Below are 25,389 nucleotides of genomic sequence, written 5' to 3'. Positions count from 1 at the left end.
TCAGCCTGCAGTTTTCCTGGACGCCCTCTCCCCAGGCAACGTCAGGACAGCTGGAGGCCCACAGGGAGGGGGCCAGCCTGCAGGCGGAGGGGCTGCCCAGTTTGGTAGAGGCAGTTAGGAGGGGTCAGCAAGGTAACAGGGTGACCCCTGACAGCCTGCACATAGAGGGAGTGACAGTAAGAGGGGGGCACAGGTGGGAGCAGGGGCGTAGGAAGAGGGGAGGGTGCGGTCCAGCCCCACAGACTATGGGGTGCAGGTGACTTTCCCAGTTGGGGAGGCTTCCAGTGAAATATTTACACCCATAGAAATATTTAAACTTCCATATGGGGAAAGGACAACCCCTGCTCTAGGGCAGCAGAACCAGAACCGACTCAGGCTCTACGGGGCGCAGGGGTGGGCCAAGGCCGGCCTGCTGCCACCAACCTGCTGGAAGACCTGCAGCCCTGTTTTCCTGCCCGAACCTGTCAGCTTTCCCGCCGCAGGGTGGGAGGGGAGGGTTCGAAGGAGTCAGGTGCCTTCTGGCTCAGACACGGCTCTGATGGCCTCATATCAGCAGGAGTCCGAGATCCCCCTGTGCACCCCTCATTTTGGGCAGCCCCAGGTAGGTGACTTACCCTGGCTTGGGGCCTGAGGGGGTGGGGTCTAGGTTGGGCCCCCCCTTTGTGCGGATCTGGGCTGGGTCAGCTCTAGCTACATGGATTCACCTGGACTCAAGAAGCTGGGGTCAGACTTGGGGCCCCGCAGCTTCTCGGGGCAGGGCTGGTCGGCAGCAGCTCCTCTCCGGGGCCAGCAGCACCGCAGCAGGTCTGGCTGGTGACTCAGCAGGAGCTTCTGGGCCACCCTTAATCCAGACACCGAGCTCACCCTGGGGCTAGTGTTGCAATTCCTTACATTTGCCTATCTAACATGGAATTGTTTGGTCCTGCCTCCCACAGACTGTGCACCTGGCCCTTGTAGAACCTTCCTGATCACTGCCATGAAGACAGACTGAGTTACCCATGCGAAGAAAGCACTTAGCATTGTGCCTGCAACTTAGGGCTTGGTCATGTCAGTTGCTGTTGACTTAGTGTGATTGCTATCACATGCTGACACATGGCTAAGTTCCTTGCAGGCGTTATCTTGTTTCATCTCATTTTGTCCTCGCAGCCGCCTGTGAGGTATTGTGGACACTATCCCTCACCCCATGTGGCAGATGATGACATGGAGGCCCAGGAGGCCATCTACCCCAAAACCTTACACACCTATGAGACAGAGCTAGAGAAGTCAGGTGACGTGAACCGATGTGGGACAGGTGTTGCTGTGGCTCTCTATGAAAGTCACGGACTTTACCATTTTGTTTGGGATCATAGACCAGAAGGCCTTCCTTTGCTCATTCTTTCTCGCCTCCTATCATTCTCAGACGAATTTATGAGGCCCCTGAAGGTTAAAGGCTTTGCACCAGGTTTCCCGAGTCCCTCCCTCCTATCCAGGCCGTTTCTGTTGCACTTCCTTTCAAGCCCCCACACCCGGAGGAGGGTGGTCAGGTGGGAGGTGGGACCCCGCTGGGAGGGGACAGGGCTGGAGGCTGCAGGCGGGAAGACGCGGGGGCAGGGCTGACCGAGGAGCAGGGTCAGGACAGCAGCAGATGCCTGCTGGTCTTCCTTCCAGAAACAGGAACTGGAGGCTCTGGGTGGGGTGTAAGCCTACAGGAGCCAACGGTGACTGACACCCCAGAGGTGGGGTTGCCCCAAGGTGGTGGCTTGATCCTGGGTGGCCCAGCAGGTCATAGGGTAAGACCTCAGCAACCCCTGTGGGGAAGGGAGGCGGTGGGGGGGGGGGTGTTACTGAGCACCAAGTGATGACACAGAAGGCTCACTTTCCCAATCAGAGGAACTCCCAGCCAGGCATTTAAATGTGCAGCGGAGGCAGAGATGTGCTGTGGGAGAGACCGTCTCCTGCTCGGGGTGGTGGAGCTGGCCCATGACTGCAGCCTGAGGTTGGGTTTTGCTCCTAGCTCCACTCCTGCTTTGCGGAACCATCTGAAGGTCTCTGAGCCCCACAGCCTTTACATCTCTGAGGTGGGACGGGTGGCTGACGGGGCTTCCAGTGCCCCTCTACTCTGGTTGTGGCTGGTGTTGTTCTCTTATAACAGGAGTCTGACTTCACCCTTGGGCCTATTGTGTGGACCACCAAGGGCCTGGGAGGTTTGGGCCGAGTGGTCAGGGTTAACCAAGGTTTGGGGGAGCAACCTGCAGAGGTACTTCCTCTGTCCCTGAGATCTGGGCTGAGTTCCGTTTTTTTTTTTTTTTTTAATTTATTTTTAAAAATTGATTATGCTGTTACAGTTGTTCTATTCCCCCCTTCATTCCCCTCCACCCTGCCCCCCATCCCCACCATTACCCCCCCTTTAGTTTATGTCCATGTGTCCCAAGTCCTTTAGGTTCTATATTTCCCATGCTATTCTTGCCCCCCCATCTATTTTCTATCTACTGTCTATGCTACTTATTTTCTGTACCTCCTCCCCCCATCTGAGTTCCGTTTTGACACAGGGATTTACTGGAAGCCCAGGACACCCAGGATGTCCCCTGGGCTGTGCCTAAGGAAGCAGGTCGCCATCGGCACCAGGCAGCCTGGGTGTGAAGTGGAGGCCATGGATGCTACCCAGTGGCTGGAGCAGAAGGACTTTGGCCTCAGGCTGCCCTTACTTCAGTCTCAGGGATGGTGTCCAGCCTTACTTAGGTCCAGTGACTGCTCCGCAGAGTCCAGGCACCAGTTCTAGCTCTGCCACTGATCACTTGGTGACCTTGGGCAAGTCCTTTCTTCTCTCTGGGTCATTTGTCCCCGTGAGAAATGTGGGATGTTGGACTAGATTATCCCCCAGGTTCCAGCCAGCCCTCCAATCTAAGATCTTGCACCCTGTCCTCAAGGGCCACTTTTCTTGTCTGTCAATGGGCACACTTGGGTGAAGCAGCCTGGAGAGGGATGCTGACCATCTGTTATGCACGCACGTTTTGAGCATCTTGCTTGGTCCTGCACTAGGTCACTGATGCTGGTTGGCCCAGGCGGTCCATCCTATAGATGGGAAGGTTTACAAGCTGCTCCACAGAGCTCTAGGTGGCTGAATGGACTTACTGGCCTGGGAACACTGGCTCAGGGGACGAGGAGGAAATGGGAGGAGTGGGTGTGCTGGGTCCTCAAGGCAAGTCCTTTCCAGAAAGCTGGTGCTGTGCCTGGCAGAGGGCTCTGGTGGAGAGTCAGAGATGAGTGCCCTGCTCGTGGATGAGAAGGAGAGCGCAGCGCCTGCTGGAAGCGCCTGGCCTGAAGAGATCATCCCCCTGGGGCCTGGGGAGTCCGCCAGGGAGGTGGTCTTGAAGAAGATCCGGGCGCTCTCCAGTTCGGTATGGAGCAGAGGGCAGGGGAGGGGAGCGGAGGGCTGGGGAGGGATGGAACGGAGTAGTGGAGAGTGGAGCGGGTGTCTCGGTCACCACTTGTGTGAACACAAAGGGAGACCTGTTTGTGGTTTTATAAGGTGACTTGCTAGGTCGTACTCCAAGGCTCTGTTCTCTGGGGATCATGGGACAGTCCTTATGTCCTGTTCTAGTCCCCAGTCACCACTTAGGATTTCACCCTGTGCCGGGCCACCTAGCGGAGGTTTGGAGCTGTCCTGGTCCCCATTTTTGTCCACAAAGATGGCTGCCCGCTTATCTCCCTGGTGTCAGAAGATCGGGGCTCAAATCCTATCTTTGCCACGTGCCTAAAGGAAGGAATCATATTTCAGAGCCGTTGTTTCCTTTGTTCTGCACTGGCAATAATAATAATAGCACTTAACTGCATGGGGACTGCATGCAGATTCGGTGAGATGACACAACGCCCAGTCCTCCCTCCCTCTCCCTCTGTCCTGGCAGGACCACAGAGATCCGTTCATGGTGGCCGACCTGGGTGTGCTGGCCAGCCGCCATCGGGCCTTCTGCCAGGCCCTGCCGAGGGTCTCGCCCTTCTACGCCGTGAAGTGTAACAGCAGCCCCTGGGTGCTGCGTGTCCTGGCTGCTCTGGGCACCGGTTTCGACTGTGCCAGCCAGGTGAGCCTGGGCCCACTGCCACTTGCCTCATTCAAAGGCCTGACACTTCTTGAGGGGAAAAAAAAAGGCTGATTGCCAGGGGTCCTGGAGTGGGGACCGCAGCCCTTCTAAACCACGGTGAATGTGCGTGGTGCTCAGTTGTCGGTGCAAGAATAAATGAATGAGCTACCAGTGGCCAACCTTCCACGGGTCTGGGTGGCGAGGGCAGTCAGTGTGAGCCAGTGAGTGGCAGGAACACCTGTTTTCAGCGACAGACCCCACGGGCCCAGCCATTTCACCTACGTCTCAGTTTCTTTGTCTCTAGAAGTAGTCAACTCTATGTTCCTTAGAATTGTCCGGAAGCTATTTAATAGCACAATGTGAGCCCAGAGCTGTGCCGGGCGCAGCGCAGGGGCTCAGTCAAGGGCCGCCCCTCAGGCCTTGGCGCCTGTACGCAAACAGCCGGGCAGCGGGAAAGCAGAGGCTCACTGTGGCTGTCACCGTGCCAGGTGGAGTTGGAGCAGGTTCTGAGCCTGGGCGTGGCCCCCTCACGCATCATCTACGCCAACCCCTACAAGTCCGTCTCCTGTCTCCAGTATGCTGCCTGCCACGGGGTGCAGCTCCTGACCTTCGACAGTGAGGAGGAGCTGGCCAAGGTGGCCCAGCACCACCCTGGGGCCAGGTGAGACCAGCAGGGTCACTGCAGGCAGGAGGGGGACAGGCGGAGCAAGGGACAGAAAGCCTGGGGCTCTGGCAACTACCCTGGCCTCACAAACTAGATGAAGGCTGTTACATGCGGTGACCAGGAGAGGCCCAAGTAGCAAAGTACCAGAATTTGGGTTAGGTGGCCTAGTGCCTTCCCTGGGGCTCACTGGTGTCAAATAAACATGGCCTATGTCTGCACAGTCACTTGGTGGAGCCTGGCGTCAGGAGGTCTGGGGTCAGGCAACCTCATGGGAAAAGCTGGGGTCGGGGAGACCAGGGCTTATGTTCCTGACCTGTCTGTCACTTTGGTGTGTTTTTGGGAAAGCTGTCTAACATTTCTGATCCCCTAGCAGCAGATCTGCCCGAGGGATGCTCATAATTATGTCATTATCCTGCTCCTTCTTGCCTGGGCTGAAGTCTCTAAGTGGTGGTGTGTTTCCTCCTTGGGATTGGTGGCTGGAGTGTGCGGAGCCAGACAAGGGTGGGTGGGAGGGCGGAGAGAGTTTGGTTGGGGGGCGGCAAAGCACTCAGGCTTCGGGGACCGTGTCTAAGAACTCCTGTCACCCTCACACCCCTCTCCCAGGCTGGTCCTTCGGCTCTGGACGGAGGACAAAACGAGCATCTTCCCTCTGAGCGCCAAGTTTGGGGCCAGACTGGAAATGTGTGAACGTTTGCTCAGGTTGGCCCGAGACCTGGGATTGGCTGTGGTTGGAGCCAGGTAAGAGCACTGGCTTCCTCTTCCTGCTTCCTCTGTGCCGCCCGACCACCCATGCCTTTGACTTACTCTGGGCCGTGGTCACTGCGCCCCCTCTGTCCGGGCCTCCGGTTGTTCATCGGTCCTCAGCAAAGCAGGGGGCCATTACCCGCTGTGGGGGTGGGGCAGGCAGGTGAGCAATGCTGGCCTTGAATGCAAAATTTAACGGGATGCAAAGAACTTCATACTCAAGGGAAATAACATTTTAATACAGTATTTTGAAAAGTTTAATGCAGAAAAAGTCCATGGTGAGAGAATGTCATAATTTTTAATCAAGGCAGGGATCCCCAGTCATAAGGCTTTGGGAGGGGGCAGCTAAGAATGGTGACCAGTGCGCAAGCACAAGAGCCCCAACTCAAGGACTGTCATGTGGGGGTGTCATGCACAGCCAAGGTTGCGGTTTCGGCAGGTGCCCGTGGGCTCCGGGGCAGTCCCTCCCGTTGCAGCGTCCGTACCTGTGTGGGTTCCTCAGTGGGCTTGTGTGGGTGTTTCCGAATGTGTGTCCCTTCCTTCTGACCTTGGTCTCCTTGTGTGTTCCCCACCGGTCACTCGACATGTGTCCAGCTTCCACGTGGGCTCGAACTGCTGGAATGCCCACATCTTCACACAGGCCATCGCCGACTGCCGGCGCATCTTTGAGATGGGCCGCGAGGTCGGGCACGAAATGAACCTCCTGGATATTGGAGGCGGGTTCCCGGGAGCGGAGGGCTCCCAGCCTATGTTTGAGGAGGTAAGAGGGGAGGAGGAGAGGAGTCTAGCGGACAGCATGGGGTTTGTGTACAGGGCACTCTGGTAACTGAGTCGTGTGCCTGCGAGGAGCTGGGGTTGGTTTGCTGAGCGGTCCCTCAGCAAACGGGGCCCACACACGAGGCCTGTGAGCACGGACCGGCACGGGTGCGTGTGGCTCCGCGCCTTCCTTAGATGTGCTGGTTGTTGTCTTTGCTAGAGCTGCCGTCAGATAGAAGTTTACCCATGACCAGGGCACAGTCGCTCTTGCTGACCCTGTGTTGACATGGACGGCTCCAAGTTCAGACGCTCAGGGCGCTGCAGCTCACACACTGGCTGTGTGCCCCGGGACAGCGTCCCTCTGGGCCGAACTTTCCACCTGTTTCCCTCCAATGAAACGGGGATGATGGTACCTTCCCACAGGAATGCCGAGGATGACGCAGGTAAGGACCCCGAGAGGAGCCGGCCTCACAGGGTTTGGCTCTGTCCCCACAGATAGTGACAGTGATCCGCGCTGCCCTGGCCCGGGACTTCCCCGAGGGGACTGGCGTCGAAGTCATCGCGGAGCCTGGCCGCTTCTACGCGGAGCCTGTCTGCACGGCTGCCGTCAACATCATCGCCAAGAAGGCTGTGCTGGAGGCCGGTGGGCAGCGGGCCAGGCCAGGGAGGGCCCTGTCCAGTGTTCCCAGGCCCGCGGGTGGAGGGTGGGCAGAGGGTCTGGATCCCACCCCTGGGCTCGTCCCTGGTAGGGAAACAAGCTTCGAGTTAGTTACAGACAAGAGCCGGTTACCATTAGTATTTCATTGTTCTCAGAGTGGAAGGGGGACAATGAGGGACGATAAATTCACAAGTGGAGTGTGCAGGGGGAGCCACGGGGCACAGACACGCTGTGCAGGCATGCGCCCAGGTCTTCCTGGCAAGCATTGCTAACAGGAGCGAACTTTTAAAAGAGATATATTTATTTGTTTAGAGAGATGGAAGGGTGAAAGAGAGAGAGAGAGAAACATAAATGTGTGGTTGCCCCTCATGTGCCCCCCCAAGGGGGACCTGGCCCACATCCCTGGCATGTGCCCTGACCCATGGAGGCCAACCATGGCGGGAGAGTGTTTTGATTGCCTGCTGTGTGGGGAAGGGGCTGTGGTAGCCAACCAGAAACTTGGGCTCGGGCTCACGGTGAGTCGGAAAACGTGGAGAGCCCCGCCCTCTGGGCCAGTGCTCTTTACTCTTTGAAGCTTTCCGATAACTGACATGTAAGGATTTCTGAATCCTTTCGATCTGCTTCCTTATCCTTGTAACAAGCGTCTGCCCCATACCTTCTAATCCTGCAGGCACATGGGTTCACTAACTTCGCTCCCTCACAAAGTGTGTCACTGGAGAAAACTCTGATGTGAGGCATATGATTTCAGCCATCAGTCAACAAAAGTCTAATTTATAGGTTTTTGGGCCTTGTCGTTTTTATTTTCATACTAGCAAGAGCTGCCTATGATGAAGGATCTATTAGGTGAGAAATTACTATTTTACTGCCTCTGCGCTCAGCAATCCTGGAGGTGGTCTGGGTCGTTCTGGCTTCACAGGTGGGGATTTTGACACTCGGGAGGAAGTGACTTGTCCACCACGGCGGCGCCAGTTCGTGGCACAGCTGAGTGGGACAGCTGAGTGGAGGCCTGTCCAACGGCAAGGCTGGTGCCCTTGTACCTGCGGACGTGCCAAGTGGAGCTGAGCTCCCGGCCTCAGGGCAGGCATGACTAACTCCCATGACCAAGTGGCTGAGGGACAACGGGGGCCGCAGGTGCGAGAGGCAGGACCAGTGACAGCAGCTGAGAGAGCTGAGGACGGGGGTGACCAACACCAGGGAGAAGATTTTGGGGGGAGACCTAAGGAGAGAAAATAAAGATTCAGAACGGTCTGGGCATCTAATGTTCAAATGTGATGAAGTGCCCCCAGTGGGCATCGAAATCGGTTGAAAAGAAATCAATAGTCTTTATTTTACTTTATTTCATTTCATTTTCCCCTCACTGCCGTTTACCCTCCTATACCCTCTTCTACCTCTGCCCAAGAAATCAACGCTTTTTAAAAATATATATTTTATTGCTTAGACCAGCTCAGACTGGTTCCCACCAAATCAAAATGGGATGAGGTGCTTCAGGCTTACAAATCCCTTCAGCCTTTCTAACTTCCTTCAAAGTCTCTGCCTGGTTTCCTAAAAAAAACCACCACTTGAACAGTCTGCATTCCTGGAATAGGAGCACGCTCCTACGGCCGGACGCGGGTCACCTGACGCAGGTGGCCTCCGTCCAACACGTCCCGCGGCAGCAGGGGGCTGCTCAGAGGTGCAGCTTCCGTCCACTCGGAGTTTCTTTCTTTTAAATGTATTTTATCGATCATGCTGTTACGGTTGTGCCGGGTTTTTCTCCCCCTCCGCCCTGCACCCCCCTCCCAGCAGCATTCCACCCCCTTGGTTCATGTTTACGGGCCGTACATAGAAGTTCTTTGGCTTCTCTGTTTCCTGTACTATTCTTAACCTCCCTCTGTCTATTCTGTATCTACCATTTATGCTTCTTATTCCCTGTACCTTTTCCCCAATTCTCTCTCCTCCCCCACTGATAACCCTCCATGTGATCTCCATTTCTGTGATTCTGTTCCCGTTCTAGTTATTTCCTTTGTTTTTGTTTTTAGGTTCAGTTGTTGATAGTTGTGAGTCTGTTGTCATTTTACTGTTCATAGTTTTGATCATTTTCTTTTTCTTAGATAAGTTCCTTTAACATTTCATATACTAAGGGCTTGGTGATGATGAACTCCTTCAACTTGACCTTATCTGGGAAGCACTTTCTCTGCTCTTCCATTCTAAATGAAAGCTTTGCTGGATAGAGGCATCTTGGATGTAGGTCCTTGCCTTTCATGACTTTGAATACTTTTTTCCAGCTCCTTCTTGCCTATAAGGTTTCTTTTGAGAAATCCACTGATATTCTTATGGGAACTCCTTTGTAGATAACTCTCTCCTTTTCTCTAGCTGCTTTTAAGATTCTCTCCTTCCTTTTTTTTTAAAAAAAAGATTTTATTTATTTATCTTTAGAGGGGAAGGGGGGAAGGAGAAAGGGAGAGAAACATCAGACTTCCATACATTCTGATTTTCTGGCAGTTCTGGTTATTTCTTGTTTTTTAATTTGTTATTGTCCTTCTTTTGGTTGTGGAAGGAAGCAAAGTGTATCTACTTATGCCTCCGTCTTGGCTGGAAGAAATCAATGTTCTAAGGACAGACTAAGAGTGGTTGTCTGGAAATTGCCTTGGTAGCAATCCGTGTCTGAAGGCCTGGGGTGGTGGGCGAGCATCAGCTCCGTGTGCCTCAGAAGCGTGATGGAGCGCAGGAGCAGCCTCCACCCGCTCACCGGGGCGGCGTCCACAGAGGCAAGGGATTTAGAAGGAAGGAGCTGACAACCGTGCTCTGCGCTGCTGGTTAGAGTTGGGCATTGCGTTCAGTGGGTTCGCTTGACCCAGGTGACGTGAGACAGGCAGGCACAGAAACAACTGCCTTAAAAGATTTCCTTGGGAACGGGAGTTATGGCACTCAGGCCTCATGGGGAAGCGCCAGGGTGGGCCCGGAGGCAGGACGAGTTGCTGGGTAGGTGAGAGGCTGCACTGTGTGTTCAGGGAAAGGAATGAGTGAGGCAGGGAAAACAAGATAGGCAGGTTTGGGGTCAGCTGGTTTGAGCAATCGCGGTGGGTTCTGGGCTGTGAGGACCGCGTGGTTGCCTGGTCCCTGGCCCTGGGGTAATTCACGGACGGTGAGAGTGGTTCACTCTATACAGCGCTGTAAAGGAAGTGGTTGGCGGGAACAGACTCTAGACCGGCTGGCGTGCCTATGGAGGTGGGCGTGCCTTTTACTGGGAGGAGCAGAACGTCCAGGGTCAGCGAGGCCCCGGCTGCCAGAGCATCCAGACAAAGAGAACAAACAATATGGGTAACCAGGTAGCCCTTTGAGGGGAAAAAAGATGAATTAGCACATCTCTAAGGAGCACCCATAATGGAAATACATCATAAAAAGGCATTTCCCCCCTGGTTTTGCCTTACACAGAAGGTGCTCAGGGTCCCAGTCTAAAGTGAGGACAGAGGACCTGGGACTTGACCAGGGACAAATTCCCACCCTGCCTAATTCTCCTGTGTGACCTCTGGCAAGACTCACTTTCCCCAGGGATACAGTGGTGTTCATTGTCCTTGCTCAGAGTGTGGTTCGGAGGATTAAATAATTTAACACAGGCAGCCAGGCCAGAACAACGCCCAGGCCGTAGTTCGTGGTGTATTAGCTGTATTAGTAGCTGCAGCAGCAGCAGCAGAACCCCTTCGGGAGCCGGGGGGGGGGTGGCGGGGCGGGGGGCAGCGAGGCACTGAGAGCCCAGGGACCAGGCCCCAACCTTGCACAGGATCAGAAAAGGCTCCCGGACCAGGGCTCAAAGGTTACCTAGTGCTGGGGAGGGTGTCTATGCTGCTTCCAAGGGGTCTGGGCTCAGTGCTGATGGTCAGTGTTGAGGCCTCACTGAGCGCACCTCGGCCCTGCCCTCTCCCCTCTCCCAGGAGGCCACCGGAAACTGTTGTACTATCTCAACGACGGCCACTATGGCATCTTCCGACTCTGCCTCAGGGAGCCTGTCCCCAGGACACCAATAGTGGTGAAGGTAAGGGGGTCCTTGTATGGCTCTGGCACCTCTCAGACCCTGAGAGCACTGAGTTCAGCCCTCTTCCCCACGAGGCAGGGATCCCTGTGTGAGGTGCAAAGGCTCCGGGTCTTCGTTTACAAATTGCTCTGCAGGTGGTCAGTCACATCGCGTGCTTGTACAAGGGTGTGCGTAAGTGTGCCTGTTTGCATTCACATGTGTACCTCTTTTGTGTGTGAGCATGCTGATTCACACCTGTGCAGGTGGGTGTGCGGACAGGCACATGGTCATGTGTGGGTGTGCGTGTCAGCTGTTTGCCTCTGGGCTCCCATGTGATTTCTCTGGATCCACTCTGCATGGGGGGTTTAGCAGAATCCTCAGATGCTGGAGATGCAGAAGACCCAGGAAACAGAGATTCTCCAACGTCACTTCATAGAGAAGTTTTCAAAGACCCTGAACCTAGGCCACGCCCCAGACAGCCAATTCTCACATTCTCTTTGTTAGCACTCTTCCAATGTGGCTCCAGTGTGCAGCTGAGTTTGAGGCCCAGTGTTTTGAGTGATTATTGACTAAAATCTTCCAATTTTGTAGGTGGGAAACTGAGGCCACATCCTTGTCTGCCCATGTAAATTGGCAAGGCTAGCATGCGTTACTCGAAGGAAGGTCATGAATAAACTCCATAAGGGAGGGGTCAAGAATAGAGGCTGGCACGTGGGAAGTGCTCAGTAATTGCTGGGATGGCTGACTGACAGTGTCCTCGCTGGTGCCTTCCCCTTATGCCTTGGGAGGCTCTGCTGGCCGAGGGCATGAGCTTGGAGGATGGGCTTGGGGGAGGAGCTCTCCCTTCTCTGGTTACCCATCCACGTGTCCCTGCAGGAGCTCAGCTCGAATCCACCCCTCTTCCCCTGCATCCTCTATGGCCCCACGTGCGACGCCTTTGACAAGCTCTTCAAGCAGGAGGTGCAGCTGCCCGAGCTGGACGTGGGTGACTGGCTCATCTTCCCCTTCATGGGCGCCTACACTTGGGTCATGAGCTCCACCTTCAATGGCTTCCTGCCCGCCTCCATCTGCTACGCCATGGCACCCGAGTTCAGGTGTCTGAACACCCACCACCCAGATAACTCCACGGCAGCCCACCTGGGTGGCCCTGACAGCTCTGAAGTAGAGGCTCTTCTGTGCACAGAGCAGGCAGAGCTATGCCCAGCTCTTGGCCACACCCCTGCTCTACTCTGACATTTGTGGCTGTTCCCCATTTCTCTCATCAGATGTCCCTTCCCTACCAGCCTCATACTCCCTCACAGCCTCTGCCCAAGGGTCCCCTGTCGGCCACCATAGGGCTCATCCCCTGAGGTTGTGGGGAGGGCTCTAGAACACCCCTTTACTGGTACAACCTTTCCACAGGAACCTGCTGGAGACAGCACCTTAATGAAGCTGGGACGTGGTGGAACGGATTGGCTCCAGATGCTCCGGTGTGACCGTGTGGGAAAGCCTGGGGGTGGGGGGCTGGGAAGAGTAACATGGGGAGCAAAGGTTTGGGTGCTTCTGAAATGATGAGACAACTTTTCAGATTCAAATGTTTTTTTCTCCCAAAGTTGGTCTGAAGCATAGGGTAGCTCTTCAGGGCAGCCATCCCCTCCCTTCCTCCCTGCTCCTACCCCCGGGCCCTGGGGTGGGGGAGAGCTGAGAAACCAGTCTCATTAGGACACATGCGCTGCGAAGACCATATCCCAGAGTGCCAAGCAACCTGCCTTGGCCAGTACCTTGAATTTTTTTCATCCTTCCTTTTATCCAGTTAATGACCCCTGTGTCATTCCAGAAAGGTTTGTGTGAACTAGAGGTCCCCATTCTGGTGGTAAGAACACTGCCTTTGGGGTCCGGCCTGGAGCAAATCCAGGCTCCGCCACAAACGGACAGTGTGGCAAAAGCCTCAGTGTCTCCATCAGTGGTGTGAGAATGACCTTGGCAGATTGTGGGGGGGATTCGGTCAGATCACAAAAATGCTCATGTCCAGAGCCCTGCCTGCCCCAGGCTGACCTGGTCCTGGGCCCCTCCTGCTTGGAGACCACCCCCTGACCCCACGGTCTGGGCATCCTCTGGGAGCACACGTCACATCTGGGCCACAAAGCCAATGGGCCAGGCATGCGGGTGTCTGAGCTGGCCTTGGCCTTAACAAACCCCCAGTGTGGGAGATGGGAGGACAAGGAGCAGAAACACCCAACTCCCAAATAAGTCAGATGCTACTGTGTGTCCCCCAAGGACATGAAAACTGCAGAAACAATATTTGGGAAATTCTGAGCTGAAATAAGAGGATGTGTTTTACAGGCAAGGACACTGGCAGAGTGTAGGGACACAGCAGTACAACCAGTCACGTTTCTGTAGCGAGCAGAGGTGGAGTGGGCCTCAGAGGCCAAGGCCACTCACCTCCTGCATCCCGAGTCCTTCTCAAGCTTCACCTGATTTGACTTGTCCGATTCTCCCCTTCTGTAAATGGTCCCCGTCATCCACCAGCCAGCTCCCCCAATCTGAATGCTGCCTCCACAACTCAGCCACGATCGGAGATGTTTTCCAGCATCCTCATGCCAAAGAGATTTCTCTCCATGGACACCCGAGAAGGGATGGGCTGCAGATGCCCCATAAGGAAGCCAGAGGGCTCAGCCAGCCTTCTGACCCTGTGTTACTCGTTCCTTTGCTCCCGGATGCAGAAACTTCGGGGTGGAAACAACAACCACTCTTGCCCCCTCGGAGGTCTCTGGAAGCACAAATATGAGTGGGCTTTAGGTAAACATAAAGTTATATTCACACGCATGAGTTGTTGGAGTGTTTTGTTCTGCTCTGTGGGTGCTATCCTGTAGAATTTTTCAATATCCATCCATCCATCCACCCATCCACCGATCTATTGCTTGATCCATTCATTCAACCTTCCTTCCATTCATCCAGTCAGATGTGAGAGTCTAGTCCGGGATGGCATTATTCTAGGCAAGGTGACACGTGATGAGTAAGGTGTGCAGAAGCCACACTCATGGAGCTTAACTTCCAGTAGTGAAAATCAGAGCAGACACAAACATAAGTGATAAGAGAAAAGTGAAAGCAACATGTGTTGTGAAGAAAAACGAAAACTCGGCAAGGGGATAGGAAAGAAAAAAGGATGGTGCTATTTTTGGTAGAGGCAGGGAGTCCTCCCTGAGAACTTGGGGGGTGAACAGAGACCAGAGGGGAGCTGTGTGGTTAGCCGAGTCAGAGCTCCAGCATCGGACAGGGCAGGTCCAATGGTCAGGGATGGAGAGTGTTTCCAAAAATGCAGGGGGACCACCACGTGGGTGAGCAGGGTGAGTGAGAGGAGGTATTGCAGATGAGGAAGAAGGGGTCCAGGGGCTGATGTTCTCAGGTCTCCCGGCGAGTCAGGGCTTTGACTCTTCTGAGGGAGAGGGAAGGTCTGAAAGGGTTTGAACAGGTGAATGAGTGAGAGGATGCACAGAGAACTTGAGGGGCTCCTGCCAGCCCCCGGAAATGCTGGGTGGTCACCATGCGGGTGGTAAGAAGGTTGAGGCTCAAGAAAGGCTATAAAGATCGAGTCAAATGAATTTGCTGAGGGGGTGGTTGTGGGGTATGGGCAGAGAGGAGTTGGGAAAGACTCCGGGGCTTTCGGTCAGAGCAGCCCACAAATGGGGACGCTGTGGGGGAGAGCAGGTTAGTGGGTTCAAATCAAGAGCTCAATTTGGACGAGGCAGGTTTGACAAGCCTGTTTGACTGCCAGCTGGAGTCAGATGTGAACTGCTGGTTCCAGGGCAAATGTTAGATACGAACATGGGAGAGAGGCATGAACATGGGGGAGAAATATGATCATGGGAGACAGTTATGAACACGGGAGAGATGTATGAACATGGGAGGGAGGTGTGAACGTGGGAGGGAGGTGTGAAGGTGAGGGTCATCACACTGGTTGGACATCACGTTTCCAGGGCTGCCCAGCCCAACCCAGCCAGGAAGTGAGAGTCTATAGAGATGATACAACTCACAGAAACAGAGAGAAGAAATGTTTCAGGGAGGAGGGAACCTTCAGCCATGTGTGTGTGTGTGTGTGTGTATTCAAGGCCGAGAGCAGAGCTGGGAAAATGGCGGCCACTGGTGACCTTCCCCCCGGGGCTTCATTGCGGAGGAGGGCTGCTGGGAGTGGGGTCCGGAGAGGACGGTGGGGAGGAGCGGGAGTGGGGGGGGAGTGTGGGCTCCTCTTCCAGGGAGCTGCGCGGTGGGGGGAACAGGAAACGAGACGGGGGGAAGATGCTCCTGTAGGGTCACTGGGGTTTAAGAGGAGAAATATTAGGTCTTGTTTGTAGATCAGGGGACTGAGTAACAGTGGAAATCATTATGATGCAGATAGGAGAGAGTCCCAAGAGAAAAATCCTTGGGTGGGTGGGAAGGTCCATGTCCTGTGATCGAGGGGAGGGCGTGCCACAGATGGGAGCTGGGATAATGGCTGCAGGCATGGTGGGGGGCGGAGGCACAGGCTGGTGGGAGAATGTGGGGTCCTCTCCCAGTCGTTTCTCTTCTCGGTGGAATAAGAAAGAGGGCCGAGCGGAAGGAGGCAGGAGGTGTTCTTGGAGTTTTGAGGAGAGGCTAGTTCCCCTGAGGGAAAATCACAAGGGTGGGAGACTGAACGGACCATGGAAATGGGGTCCCATTGGCAGCCCAGGTGCCCTCTTGAGGTTTGCAGTGTCAGTTTAGCCTGAGTCTGCCCAACGTTCAGCTGCTGGGTGCAGGTGCAGAGTGGGTGGGGGTGGGCGGGGAGAGCCGAGGGAGGAGGAGGCTGCTTCCAGTGAGGAGCGCCTGGGTCTCTGCCCATGCAGGCTCCACCTGCGGCTGCCCCCACCAAGGCTCTGAGCTCCCTGCAGTCCTCAAGGCCTTTTCTTGACCCCACAAGCTGTCCTTCCACATTCTTTATCTGCTGGATCCTCATAATCACCCAGGGGAGATCCTGATGACCTCCACTCATAAAAGTGAATTGCCCTGGGTCACGAAGCCAGTAAGAGGCGGAGCAGGAATTCAAACTCAAACGTCAGTTCATTGTTCTCCTTTCTGGGCAGCGGGGCCATGGGCACTGTGTTTAAGAAAGTCTTGCATTTCAAATGGTGAAAATAAACAAGCTCGGCTTTTGGGACAATGAACTTCAGGTGTTCTGTGATCCCAGTGACCCAGGCTGTGTCATTGTTCAATTCTAGTGTCTTGCTGCTACCTTACTTGTCACCATCAGTGTTGCATCCAAAAAGAACATGGATACCGTCTGGGGCAGACAACGCTGAGTTAAAAAAAGGGCTAGAGGGGAGTTCTGGCCCCTTTTGACAAATGAGGAGATGGAATTCCGGAGAGGAGACTCCGGAAATCCTCCTGCACTTGCCTGCTCTACCCATTCAGTTGTGCACTCAGTCAATAAACATTCATGGGAAACTGACGCTGTGTGGACCCTGTGGAAGGCACTGGGAGTAAGACAGAGGGGACCCTTGCTCTTCCAGAGCTGGCATTGCTCTGGGGAGAGGCGGAGGGGACAGATACGAAACAAGTAACTAAACCAGATAACAGTAAAGGTGAGAGATGCTGTGAAGGAACTGAAACAGAGAGTGAGTGGGGAGAGCCAAGGGCGGGAGGCGCAGGGAGAGACTCTGCCAGGGCAGCACCCCGACGCCCCAAGTCTCTCAAGAGTCTGAGCAGGTTCCAGAACAGCTGGAGCCCACTGGCGCCCCAGCCCTCGGCTCTCCATGCAGAATGCGCAGAGAGGTCCCAGCAGAATGTTCTCCTGGGAGGGGCGTGCCATTGACCTCCTCTCAGTCCACAGCGCCTCCTCGGCCCACACCTTACTGACGCAGCTGGCCGCTTCAATCCTTGGAGTCCTCTTCTCCCTTGGCCTGTGTGGCCCCCGCCTCTGGAAGTAGGAAAAGCTACGATTATTCTCCTGTGAAAATTAAAGCCTCACCATCAACATAGAGATGTCCCTAGTTTGAAGGAACCCACCGAAGTATCAGAAGCTAGAGCAGGAAATGCTGGCATGTGGAGTCAAAGGTCAAGGTCGATATTTCCCAGACTTGGGACAGGAGCATGTAGGAAAGAATTGTTTGTAGTTCTTGCCATGTTTTTGTGTTTTTTTTAAACATTTTATTTATTTATTTTTAGAGAGAGGCGAAGGGAGGGAGAAAGAGAGGGAGAGAAACATCGATAGGTTGCCTCTTGCTTGTGCCCCAGCTGGGGACCAGCCTGCAGCCCAGGCCTGTGCCTTGACTGGGAACTGAACTGGCAACCTTTCACTCTGTGAGACGATGCTCAACCAGGTGAGCCATGCCGGTCAGGGCTGTTGCCATGTTGTAAGTGGGTTTGTGGCCTTGTCTGCTGCTTAATGGTGAGCCATTCTTGCACATACAATGATTATTTGTAAGTTTCAAACAGTATGAATATGCTTAATTCAAATCCTATGAGTGGTGTTTCAAGAAATAATATGTTTGGGAAGCAAAAGAAGTCCCTAAATAGGCGATTTTGGCATGCTACTCCCATCCTATCCAATCACGATAGCTGGCGAGGAACAAGTGAACAAAACAAGATGAATTCACTGTAGCCACGCTGACCGAAAATGGAGTCTGTGTTGTGAAACCGACAAAACTGGTTTAGACCAAAAGGTCAGGAGCAGGAGGAATAGATTTTACTTTACTTTAGCCTGAGGACTCAAACCATTGCATTTCTCAGTTGTGCGTCAGTGCCAAGACATACATAAATTCCTGGAGAAGTGCTCAGGAAAGAATGTTTGCGCGTCCAGACGGCAGGACACGCACCACCCAGACAACCGGTCCTCTGGAAGGTCATCGTCATGGAGGCTCCCAGAGGTGAAGAATGCGAGACAGACTCAGGAATGTGCTGTTGGCTTAAGACAACTCTCAGCTTTTTTTCTTTGGATCCCTCTGGTGTCACTTGGTAGTGTTTCGGATTCACAAATCCTAAGACCCTTAAATAAAACTTTGCCATTTTTACTTTTAGCAAAGCCTCCTGATGCATTTGTGGGAAGTCGACACCAGTATTTTCCAGTGTTTGAATGTTTGCTATAAGCTACAGTTCTTTGTAAAGCAAAATATTTCATAATGAAAAAAAAAGGAAGATTACGGGAAGCAACACGTGCCCACCTGAGGATGTGTTTGGACATGCGCTTAGTTCAACCAGCATCAGTGCGAAATGAAGTACGTTTTTCTAAGTTTCACATATTTATCCTAAAAACAAAGACCAAGGACAATTAATATGTTTTGTGTTTTAAATTTTCATTTTTAAGAGTAACTTTTAAGTCCTGGCTGGTGTGGCTCAGTGGATTGAGTGCAGGCCTGCGAACCAAAGGGCCATGGGTTTGATTCCCAGCCAGGGCACATGCCTGGGTTGTGGGCCAGGTCCCCAGTAGGGGGCGCATGAGAGGCAACTGTACATTGATGTTTCTTTCCCTCTTCCTCCCTCCCTTCCCCTCTCTAAAAATAAATAAAAATAAAATAAATTCAATTTGTTTGAAAAAAAGAATAACTTAAATAATAAACATTTGTGGTATTATCGATCCATTTTTTAAATAATTTTTATTTGGCCTTTACTTTGCGTTAATGTCTCTCATTTTTAATGATCTGTGTTATCAGATGTCTTTGTAAAATAGAGGTCATTTTAACATGTTATTGAAAGATATCATCTTATATTATATTGGCTTGTAATAATAGCAAAACATGCATTTACTATTATGTTTTTTATGATTTTATTTTTTTAAAGATTTTATTTATTTATTTGTAGAGAGAGGGAAAGGGAGGGAGAAAGAGAGGGAGAGAAACAACTTGTGGTTGCCGCTTGCTGGCTCCCCACTGGGGACCTGGCCTGCAACCCAGGCATGTGCCCTGACTGGGAATCAAACCAGTGACCCACTGATTCACAGGCCGGCACTCAATTCACGGAGCCACACCAGCCAGGGCTGTTATTATGTCTTTTTTTAAACAGAAAATGTCTGGAATGTTTAGTAGAACCTCTTGCACAAGAATATTCACCGATTATTATCATGGTCAATCTTTTTTTTTTTTTTCAAAACACATTAAAGTGTTAGAAAAAATACGGAATAATTTATGTTGTTAGGAATTCCTGAGAATGTTTTTGGCATTCTAATATCTTAGATCTCAAAGATTAACATCAGGAATGTAGAAATGCTTTCTGAAGTTTTAACATTTCCCTACTCGGCATCTCTAATTGCCAGGTCTTCGTCATCTTCCCTGACCTATGAGTCAGCCTCCATGACAGAGAGATCTTTCTAAGGCGAAAACTCGGCCGGGCCTGTCATTCCTCCGCGAAACCCTCCCCGGGCTGCCCAGCGCCTTCCCCAGGGCCCTCACAGCGCGTCCTCAGACAACTGCATGAAGGTGTCTGGGAGTTTTTAAACGTGCTGGTTTGGGGAGCCTCGTTCAGCTGCACGGAATCAGAATCTCTGGGTAGCAAAGCCTAGGAACAGGCATATTGAACACATCTGAACGATGTTTAAAAGCACTTTGGTGGCCAACCAACAACACAAATACAGAAACCACCTAAAACAAGCGTACGGGTTATGGACAGTCTGAAAGCCAGCACCCACGTCTGCAGGGAAAACCTCGGCGCCCGCCTGAGAAACTGCCCACGCGCCTCCTCCAGATCGTGGCCCGTCTTCATCCGCCCCAACCGAGGGCGGTCGTCACCCTGAACCTCGTCCTGCCTGTTTTCTTGTTTATTTTAATGTCATTAAGCTGGGTTTAATCGTCGCCCTTCTTCCCACTTTTTCCGTTCGTGTCATTCATTTGTTAATGGAACCAGATCACTAGTCTCTCAGAGCTGCCTGTGGTCCCTGCTGATTGCGTGCCCAGGCAACTTGTTTCCCTCTCCTCCGAATTTCCTGTGAAGTAGCAGTGAGTCCACAGGCTTCATCCGATTCACGTGTGTCTTCGGTTTTTTTCCTTCTACACGTGACAGGCGCGTGTCATCAGGTGGCTGGCATTCTTGTGTTTTCTCTCTCTGATCTTGCGCATCACCTGCCCCAGATCTGGAAGCAGCTGACACTGTGGTGGGAGTGGCTCGTTCATAAGGCAAGAGGTGTTTAACTTTCTAAGAATCTCTTAGTTTTCTGAAGGGTTGTACCTATGTATGCTCCCACCAGCCATGAAAGTTCCAGTGGCTGTAAATCTTCAATTAGTTAATATTGTTAGTTTAATTTAATTTAATTTTAGCTATTCTGGTGGTATGAGATGCTCTTTCATCGTGGTTTTCATTTGAAGTTTCCTAATAACAAACGATGTTAAACACCTGTTCATGTGCTTATTGGCCATTTATGTCTTCTTTTGTGAAATGTCTCTCCGAGTCTTATTTCAACTATCTATTATTTGAAATAGTGTCACAAACCACCCCCAAAGTTTATTTGCGCACTATTCTGAGCTCTGAACTGGGCTTCTCTGGGCAGTTCTTTTGCTCCATGTTGGCTGCAGTCACCTGGAGCCTCAGCTGGGGTTGAGAATCAAAGATGGTTTAACACACACGTGTGCAGCTTCAGCTGGGTGGGCCGGAGCAGCAGGGGGCTGGCCAGGTATCTGGCTCCGCAGGCACCTCATCGAAGTAGCCGGATCACTTTATAAGGTGACTCAGAGTCCCAGGATGGAGCATTCAAAGACAAGACCCACGCCCCGGCTGGTGGGGCTCAGTGGACTGAGTGCCAGACCGCAAAGCAAAGGGTCACCTGTTTGATTCCCAGTCAGGGCACATGTTGGGGGGGTCGCAGGCCAGGTCTCCAGTAGGGGGCGCATGAGAGGCAACAGCACGCTGATGTTTCTCTCCCTCTCTCCTTCCCTTCCCCTTTCTCGAAAAATAAATAGATAAGATCTTTTAAAAAGTCATGAATGTATGTTCTGGATTCATAGCTTCTGTTTCAAGTGTGGGCATCAGTCTTGTTGCTTCACAGATAAAGTATCTCCTCCTTTCACCTCGATGCTTTCAAGTTTTCTCATTGCCTCAGTTTCCTGTCACAGCCAATGACATGTCTTCCGTTTTATCTTTATCCTGCTTGGGTTTCACTCAGCTTCTTGCATTTGTGAGTGGATATCTCTCAACAGTTTTGGAAAATTAGAAGCCACAACACTTTGAGTATTGCCTCTGCCCCAATTTTTTTTCCTTCCGGTCTAGGATTTTAACTACGCATATGTTAGACCTGATTACATCCCACACATTTCACGCTCTGTTCCTGCAACTCTTCACCCTGCGTTTCAGCTCGCGTATTTCCTATGAACGGACTTCCCGCTTTCTCGTCCTGTCTTTTGTCCTTGGCTGTGCCTGTCTGCTGGTAAACACATCCAGCAAGTTCGTCATTTCAGATGTTGTATTTTTCAGTTCCATAGAGAATGTTTAATTATTTTTTAAAGTGAATTTCACTTCTTTACTGACAATCTCTATTTTTTAAATTTATTTTATCAATATTTTCTTCTATGTTCTGCCACATAGTATCAGAGTTATTTTAAAGTTCTCGTTTGCTAACTTTCACGTACGGGCCTTTGAGACTCTGACAGTATTGTCTACTTTTGGGCTCTTGATGATCAGTCATGGTTGGTTTCCTGCCTCTTTGTATGTCTGGTAACATGGCTTTGTTCCAGTCGTAAATCACCCAAATGTGATGAGTGAGCAGTGGCATCTTACCGTGGCCTTAATTTGCTTTTCCTTGATGACTAGTGAGGTCCAACACTTTTTTGCATATTTACTGGTCAATTTTGTGAGGTGCTTGTTTACAGTTTTGTAAAGTGCCTGTTGCCTCTTATTTGATTAGGTTGTCTTTTTCTTATTGATTTTTAAGTGTATATAAGTTAATACATCCTGTTATTATACGGTGGTCCTCCCTATTTCTAATAGTACTTTTTGCCTTGGAGTCCATATTTGGTTAGTAGGTCTCACCAGAGGCGAGTGCCACCTCCCTAACTCAGTTGAAAATGATTAATTATTGGTTATTCTTGAGGTTATAATCTGCACACTTAACTTGTTCAAGTCTAGAATTACTTAGTACATTTACCATACTCCGAGATAATGCAAAAACCTTACAATAATTTCATTCCCTTCATCCACCTTCTGACTTATCATTTTGTCATGTATCTTTAATATACATTTCCTGTTTCAAATGCCACGAGGTATTGCTATGGTTTTATACAGTCATAGTTCGTTTAGATTTGCCTGTGTGTTTGCCACCTCATTACTCTTCACTCTGTCTAGCATTTCTGACCTTCTGTCTCGGCTCTGGCATACTCTTTCAGTTTCTGTTTATCTGAAAATGTCTTTATTCCATCCTCATTCTTGCAGGATTTTTCACTGGGTATGGAATTCTAGGCCAGCAGTAACTTTCTTTTATCGTGTTGAAGACAAACTCCTGCTTTCTCTGTCTCTCACGGTGACTTCTGGGAAGTCAGCTCTCAATCTACCTGGGTCCTTTGAAGGTAATCTGTCTTTTTTTTCCCCCCTGGCAGCTTTGAAGATTTTATCTTTGTCTTTGATATTCCGCTGTCTCACCATAATGTGTCTGGTTGTAAAATTTTTTTAATTGATAGACTTCATCTTTCTAGAGTGGTTTTAGGTTCACGGCCAAATTAAATGAAAAGTGCAGAGAGTTTCCACATGCCCCATCCTTCCCCACCATCCGCAGCCCCCACGGGCACGGTGTGTTGGCCACAGTCGATGAACCAACCTTGACACAGCACTATCAGCCGAAGTCCATGGTTTACATTAGGGCTATTACACATATTATACATTTTATGGGTTTTGACAAATATATAATGACATGTCTATGTCATCATACAAAATGATTTCACTGCCCCCCCCCCCAATTTGCCATGTTCTACTCATTTTTCCTTCCTCCTCCAAACCCCTGGCAACACCTGACCTTTATATGGTCTCTATGGTTTTGCCTTTGCAGAATGTCATATAGGTGGAATCAAACAATGTGTATAGCCTTTTCTGAGTGTAAATTTTTAAAAATTGATTTTGTGTAGGATGTATTGGGGTTTGGGATCTGTAAAAAATATATTTAATCAGTTCTGGGAAATCTTCAGCCATTAACCCTTTAGATATCACCTCTGAGTCACCCTCTCTTTGCTTCCTCTAGGTTTCCAATTAAATATGTATTAGATGTTTCTTATTTATTCCCCGTGTACTTTACTCTTTCTTTCTTTCTTTTTTTTTTATCATTTTTTGATCTTTATGTCTTCACGTGTTCATTCTGGATATTTTTTTTCTGGACTTGTTTCCAACTCACCGATTCTCTTTTTAGCCATGTCTAATCTGCTTTAAACTTGACCTTGACTTCTTGATTTTGGTTATTGTATTGTTTACATATAGAAGTTCAGTGTGGCTCTCTTAAAATTTACTGTCCTTTTTTGTAGTTTCCCTATTATTTTGTGCTAATATTTCGAGCTAGTCTTTCATTATCTATATCCTGTGTAACATAATTCCAGTCTCTACATTTTTATGGGTATTTTATTGTTACCTCTTATTTCTTCTGGTTCTCTCTATGGAGTCTTATTTCCTTAATTCCCTAAAAATTTATTTGCGTGATTAATTTGGAACCTAGGCTGAAGGTACCTCCCTTTGAGGAAGATTTGCATTTGCTTTTCCCAGGAGGCACAAAAAGCCCAGAGTCACCTCAATCCAAGTTCAAGGCTTGGGGTTACATGTCATCCAGCACATACAAACTAGGGCTACAAGTCCAGGCTAGGCCTGGTGTACTTCTGAGAGTGTGGGTCTTTGGACTCCCAGCTTATTGTGGGGAGTGATTTCCATATGGTCGTTCACCCTGTGCTTTTTCTTCCATGTGTGCCCCTTGCCTGGGGAAGTCAGCCACACCGGAGTTCACACCGGCCAGAATGAGGAAATGGCCTCAGGGTAAAGGGGACTGTCCTGCTTGCCTTATCTATGTTTCAGTTTCCCCTACAGTGGTGTTCTCAGAAACCTTACTTTCTGTTTAGACCGGCAGGCCAATGTGTTTAGTTTTCAGTAGGAAATCTGCTCTGAGTAACTTAGCCTGACACTGCCGGAAACCGGAATAAGTTTGCTAGGTCCCAGATTCCCTTTTACAGAGAGGGATGGAGGGGGCGGTGCTGGAGAGGTGAGATCACTTTCCCAAGGTCTTAAAACCAGTAGGAAATGGAGCCGGGCAGTAGACTGAGGACTCTTACACCAAGTCTAGTGTTCTCTCTTCCCCCACACCCTCTTTGGGACGTGCTTTCTCCATATGCAAGGAAGGGGTTGGACCAGATGGTCTCTGAGGGCCCATTAGACTCAGACATTCTCAGAGCAGGATTTCATGGTTTATCAACTGAGAACCATTCAGCCTCCTCCCCACGTGCAGTTCTTAGACTTGTTCTGCTCAATCCCCCAGAAGCTGGTCATGGACACTTCCCAGATCAGCCACAAGGGGGAAGTGATATGCAGGTAGCACCAGGTTCTGAAATTCCCACACAGCCAAGGGCCTCTTTCTTCTTGGAGGTCTTGCTTCTCACTGTCAGAGTAAAGGGAAAATGATTTAGCCTTGGATCAAAGCCCCATGTCCCTTCTGCTTTATTGAAGTCACCAATTCTGGCAGATACATGAAGAAGTTGTTCTAGCCCTATGTTGGAGGACCTCATGGTCCACTAAATCCTTCTCTCCACGCTAGACTTTTGGCTGATTTTCCCACTTCCCTGTCTTTGCTCCCACTGTTCCTCTCCCCCCATCACTACCTTACATTTCCTTCCTTTTTAAGACTCAGCTCAGATGCCATCTCTTCTGGGAGCCACCTATCTGAATCCCCATCTCCCTCCCCCACACCCTCAGCCCTGGTTGGGTAGCTCCAATTCCGGTCTGGCGGAGCGCTTTTTCATGCTTCTCAGGGAGGGCACTGCTTCCCAAACTCAGCCTCAGGAGGGGAAGTGGGAAGTCTCCCGGCTGGGATTTCTGGAAGAGCCGAAGGAAGTCGGAGGGAGCCCCGCACGCATCACAGGCACCTGCCCTGGTAGCTCCCTCTCTACCCCAAACCCCAAGACTGTTGGGTCCAACTTTGCACTTGCTGCTGAGGAAATGACAAGAGATGCTTTCAGTTCCAAGAACCGGTGTATAAAATGACACCATGAAAACACCAGAAGAAAACATGGGAAGGTTTCTGATGAACGTTGGAGTTAGAAAGACCTCCTTTCAAGGACTCAAAGCCAGAAACCAAAAAGAAAAAGAAATATAAATGGCTTTTAAGCTTTTGAAGAAATCCTCAGCCTGATTCATAAGAAGATAATTACAAATTTAAAGCACATTGAACCCTGGCTGGTGTGGCTGAGTGGACTGAGCACCAGTCTGTGACCAAAAGGTTGCCGGTTTGATTCCCAGTCAGGGCACATGCCTGGCTTGTGGGCTGGGTCCCCAGTTGGGGTGTGAGAGAGGCAACTGATTGCTGTTTCTCTCACACATCATGTTTCTCTCCCTCTTTCTCCCTTCTTTCACCTCTCTCTAAAAA

General features: G+C 51.0%; 1 protein-coding gene across 1 annotated transcript; it reads left to right on the top strand.

The window, feature by feature from the left end:
• Positions 1-3,199: 3,199 nt before the first annotated feature.
• On the top strand, positions 3,200-13,666 carry LOC119052347 (antizyme inhibitor 2-like). Its single transcript, XM_037149549.2, has 9 exons — positions 3,200-3,377; positions 3,885-4,058; positions 4,547-4,719; positions 5,326-5,460; positions 6,061-6,226; positions 6,718-6,865; positions 10,792-10,892; positions 11,748-11,965; positions 12,273-13,666. The coding sequence occupies exons 1-9, from the start codon at positions 3,240-3,242 to the stop codon at positions 12,295-12,297; spliced, it is 1,278 nt and encodes a 425-aa protein (XP_037005444.2). The 5' UTR covers positions 3,200-3,239; the 3' UTR covers positions 12,298-13,666.
• Positions 13,667-25,389: the final 11,723 nt, after the last annotated feature.

This window comes from Artibeus jamaicensis, unplaced genomic scaffold, assembly GCF_021234435.1.
Source record: "Artibeus jamaicensis isolate MK-2021 breed Jamaican fruit bat unplaced genomic scaffold, CSHL_Jam_final scaffold_847, whole genome shotgun sequence".
Taxonomy (NCBI): domain Eukaryota; kingdom Metazoa; phylum Chordata; class Mammalia; order Chiroptera; family Phyllostomidae; genus Artibeus; species Artibeus jamaicensis.
Note: the sequence above shows the minus strand (reverse complement) of the source record. Positions and strands in the feature narration are given on the sequence as shown.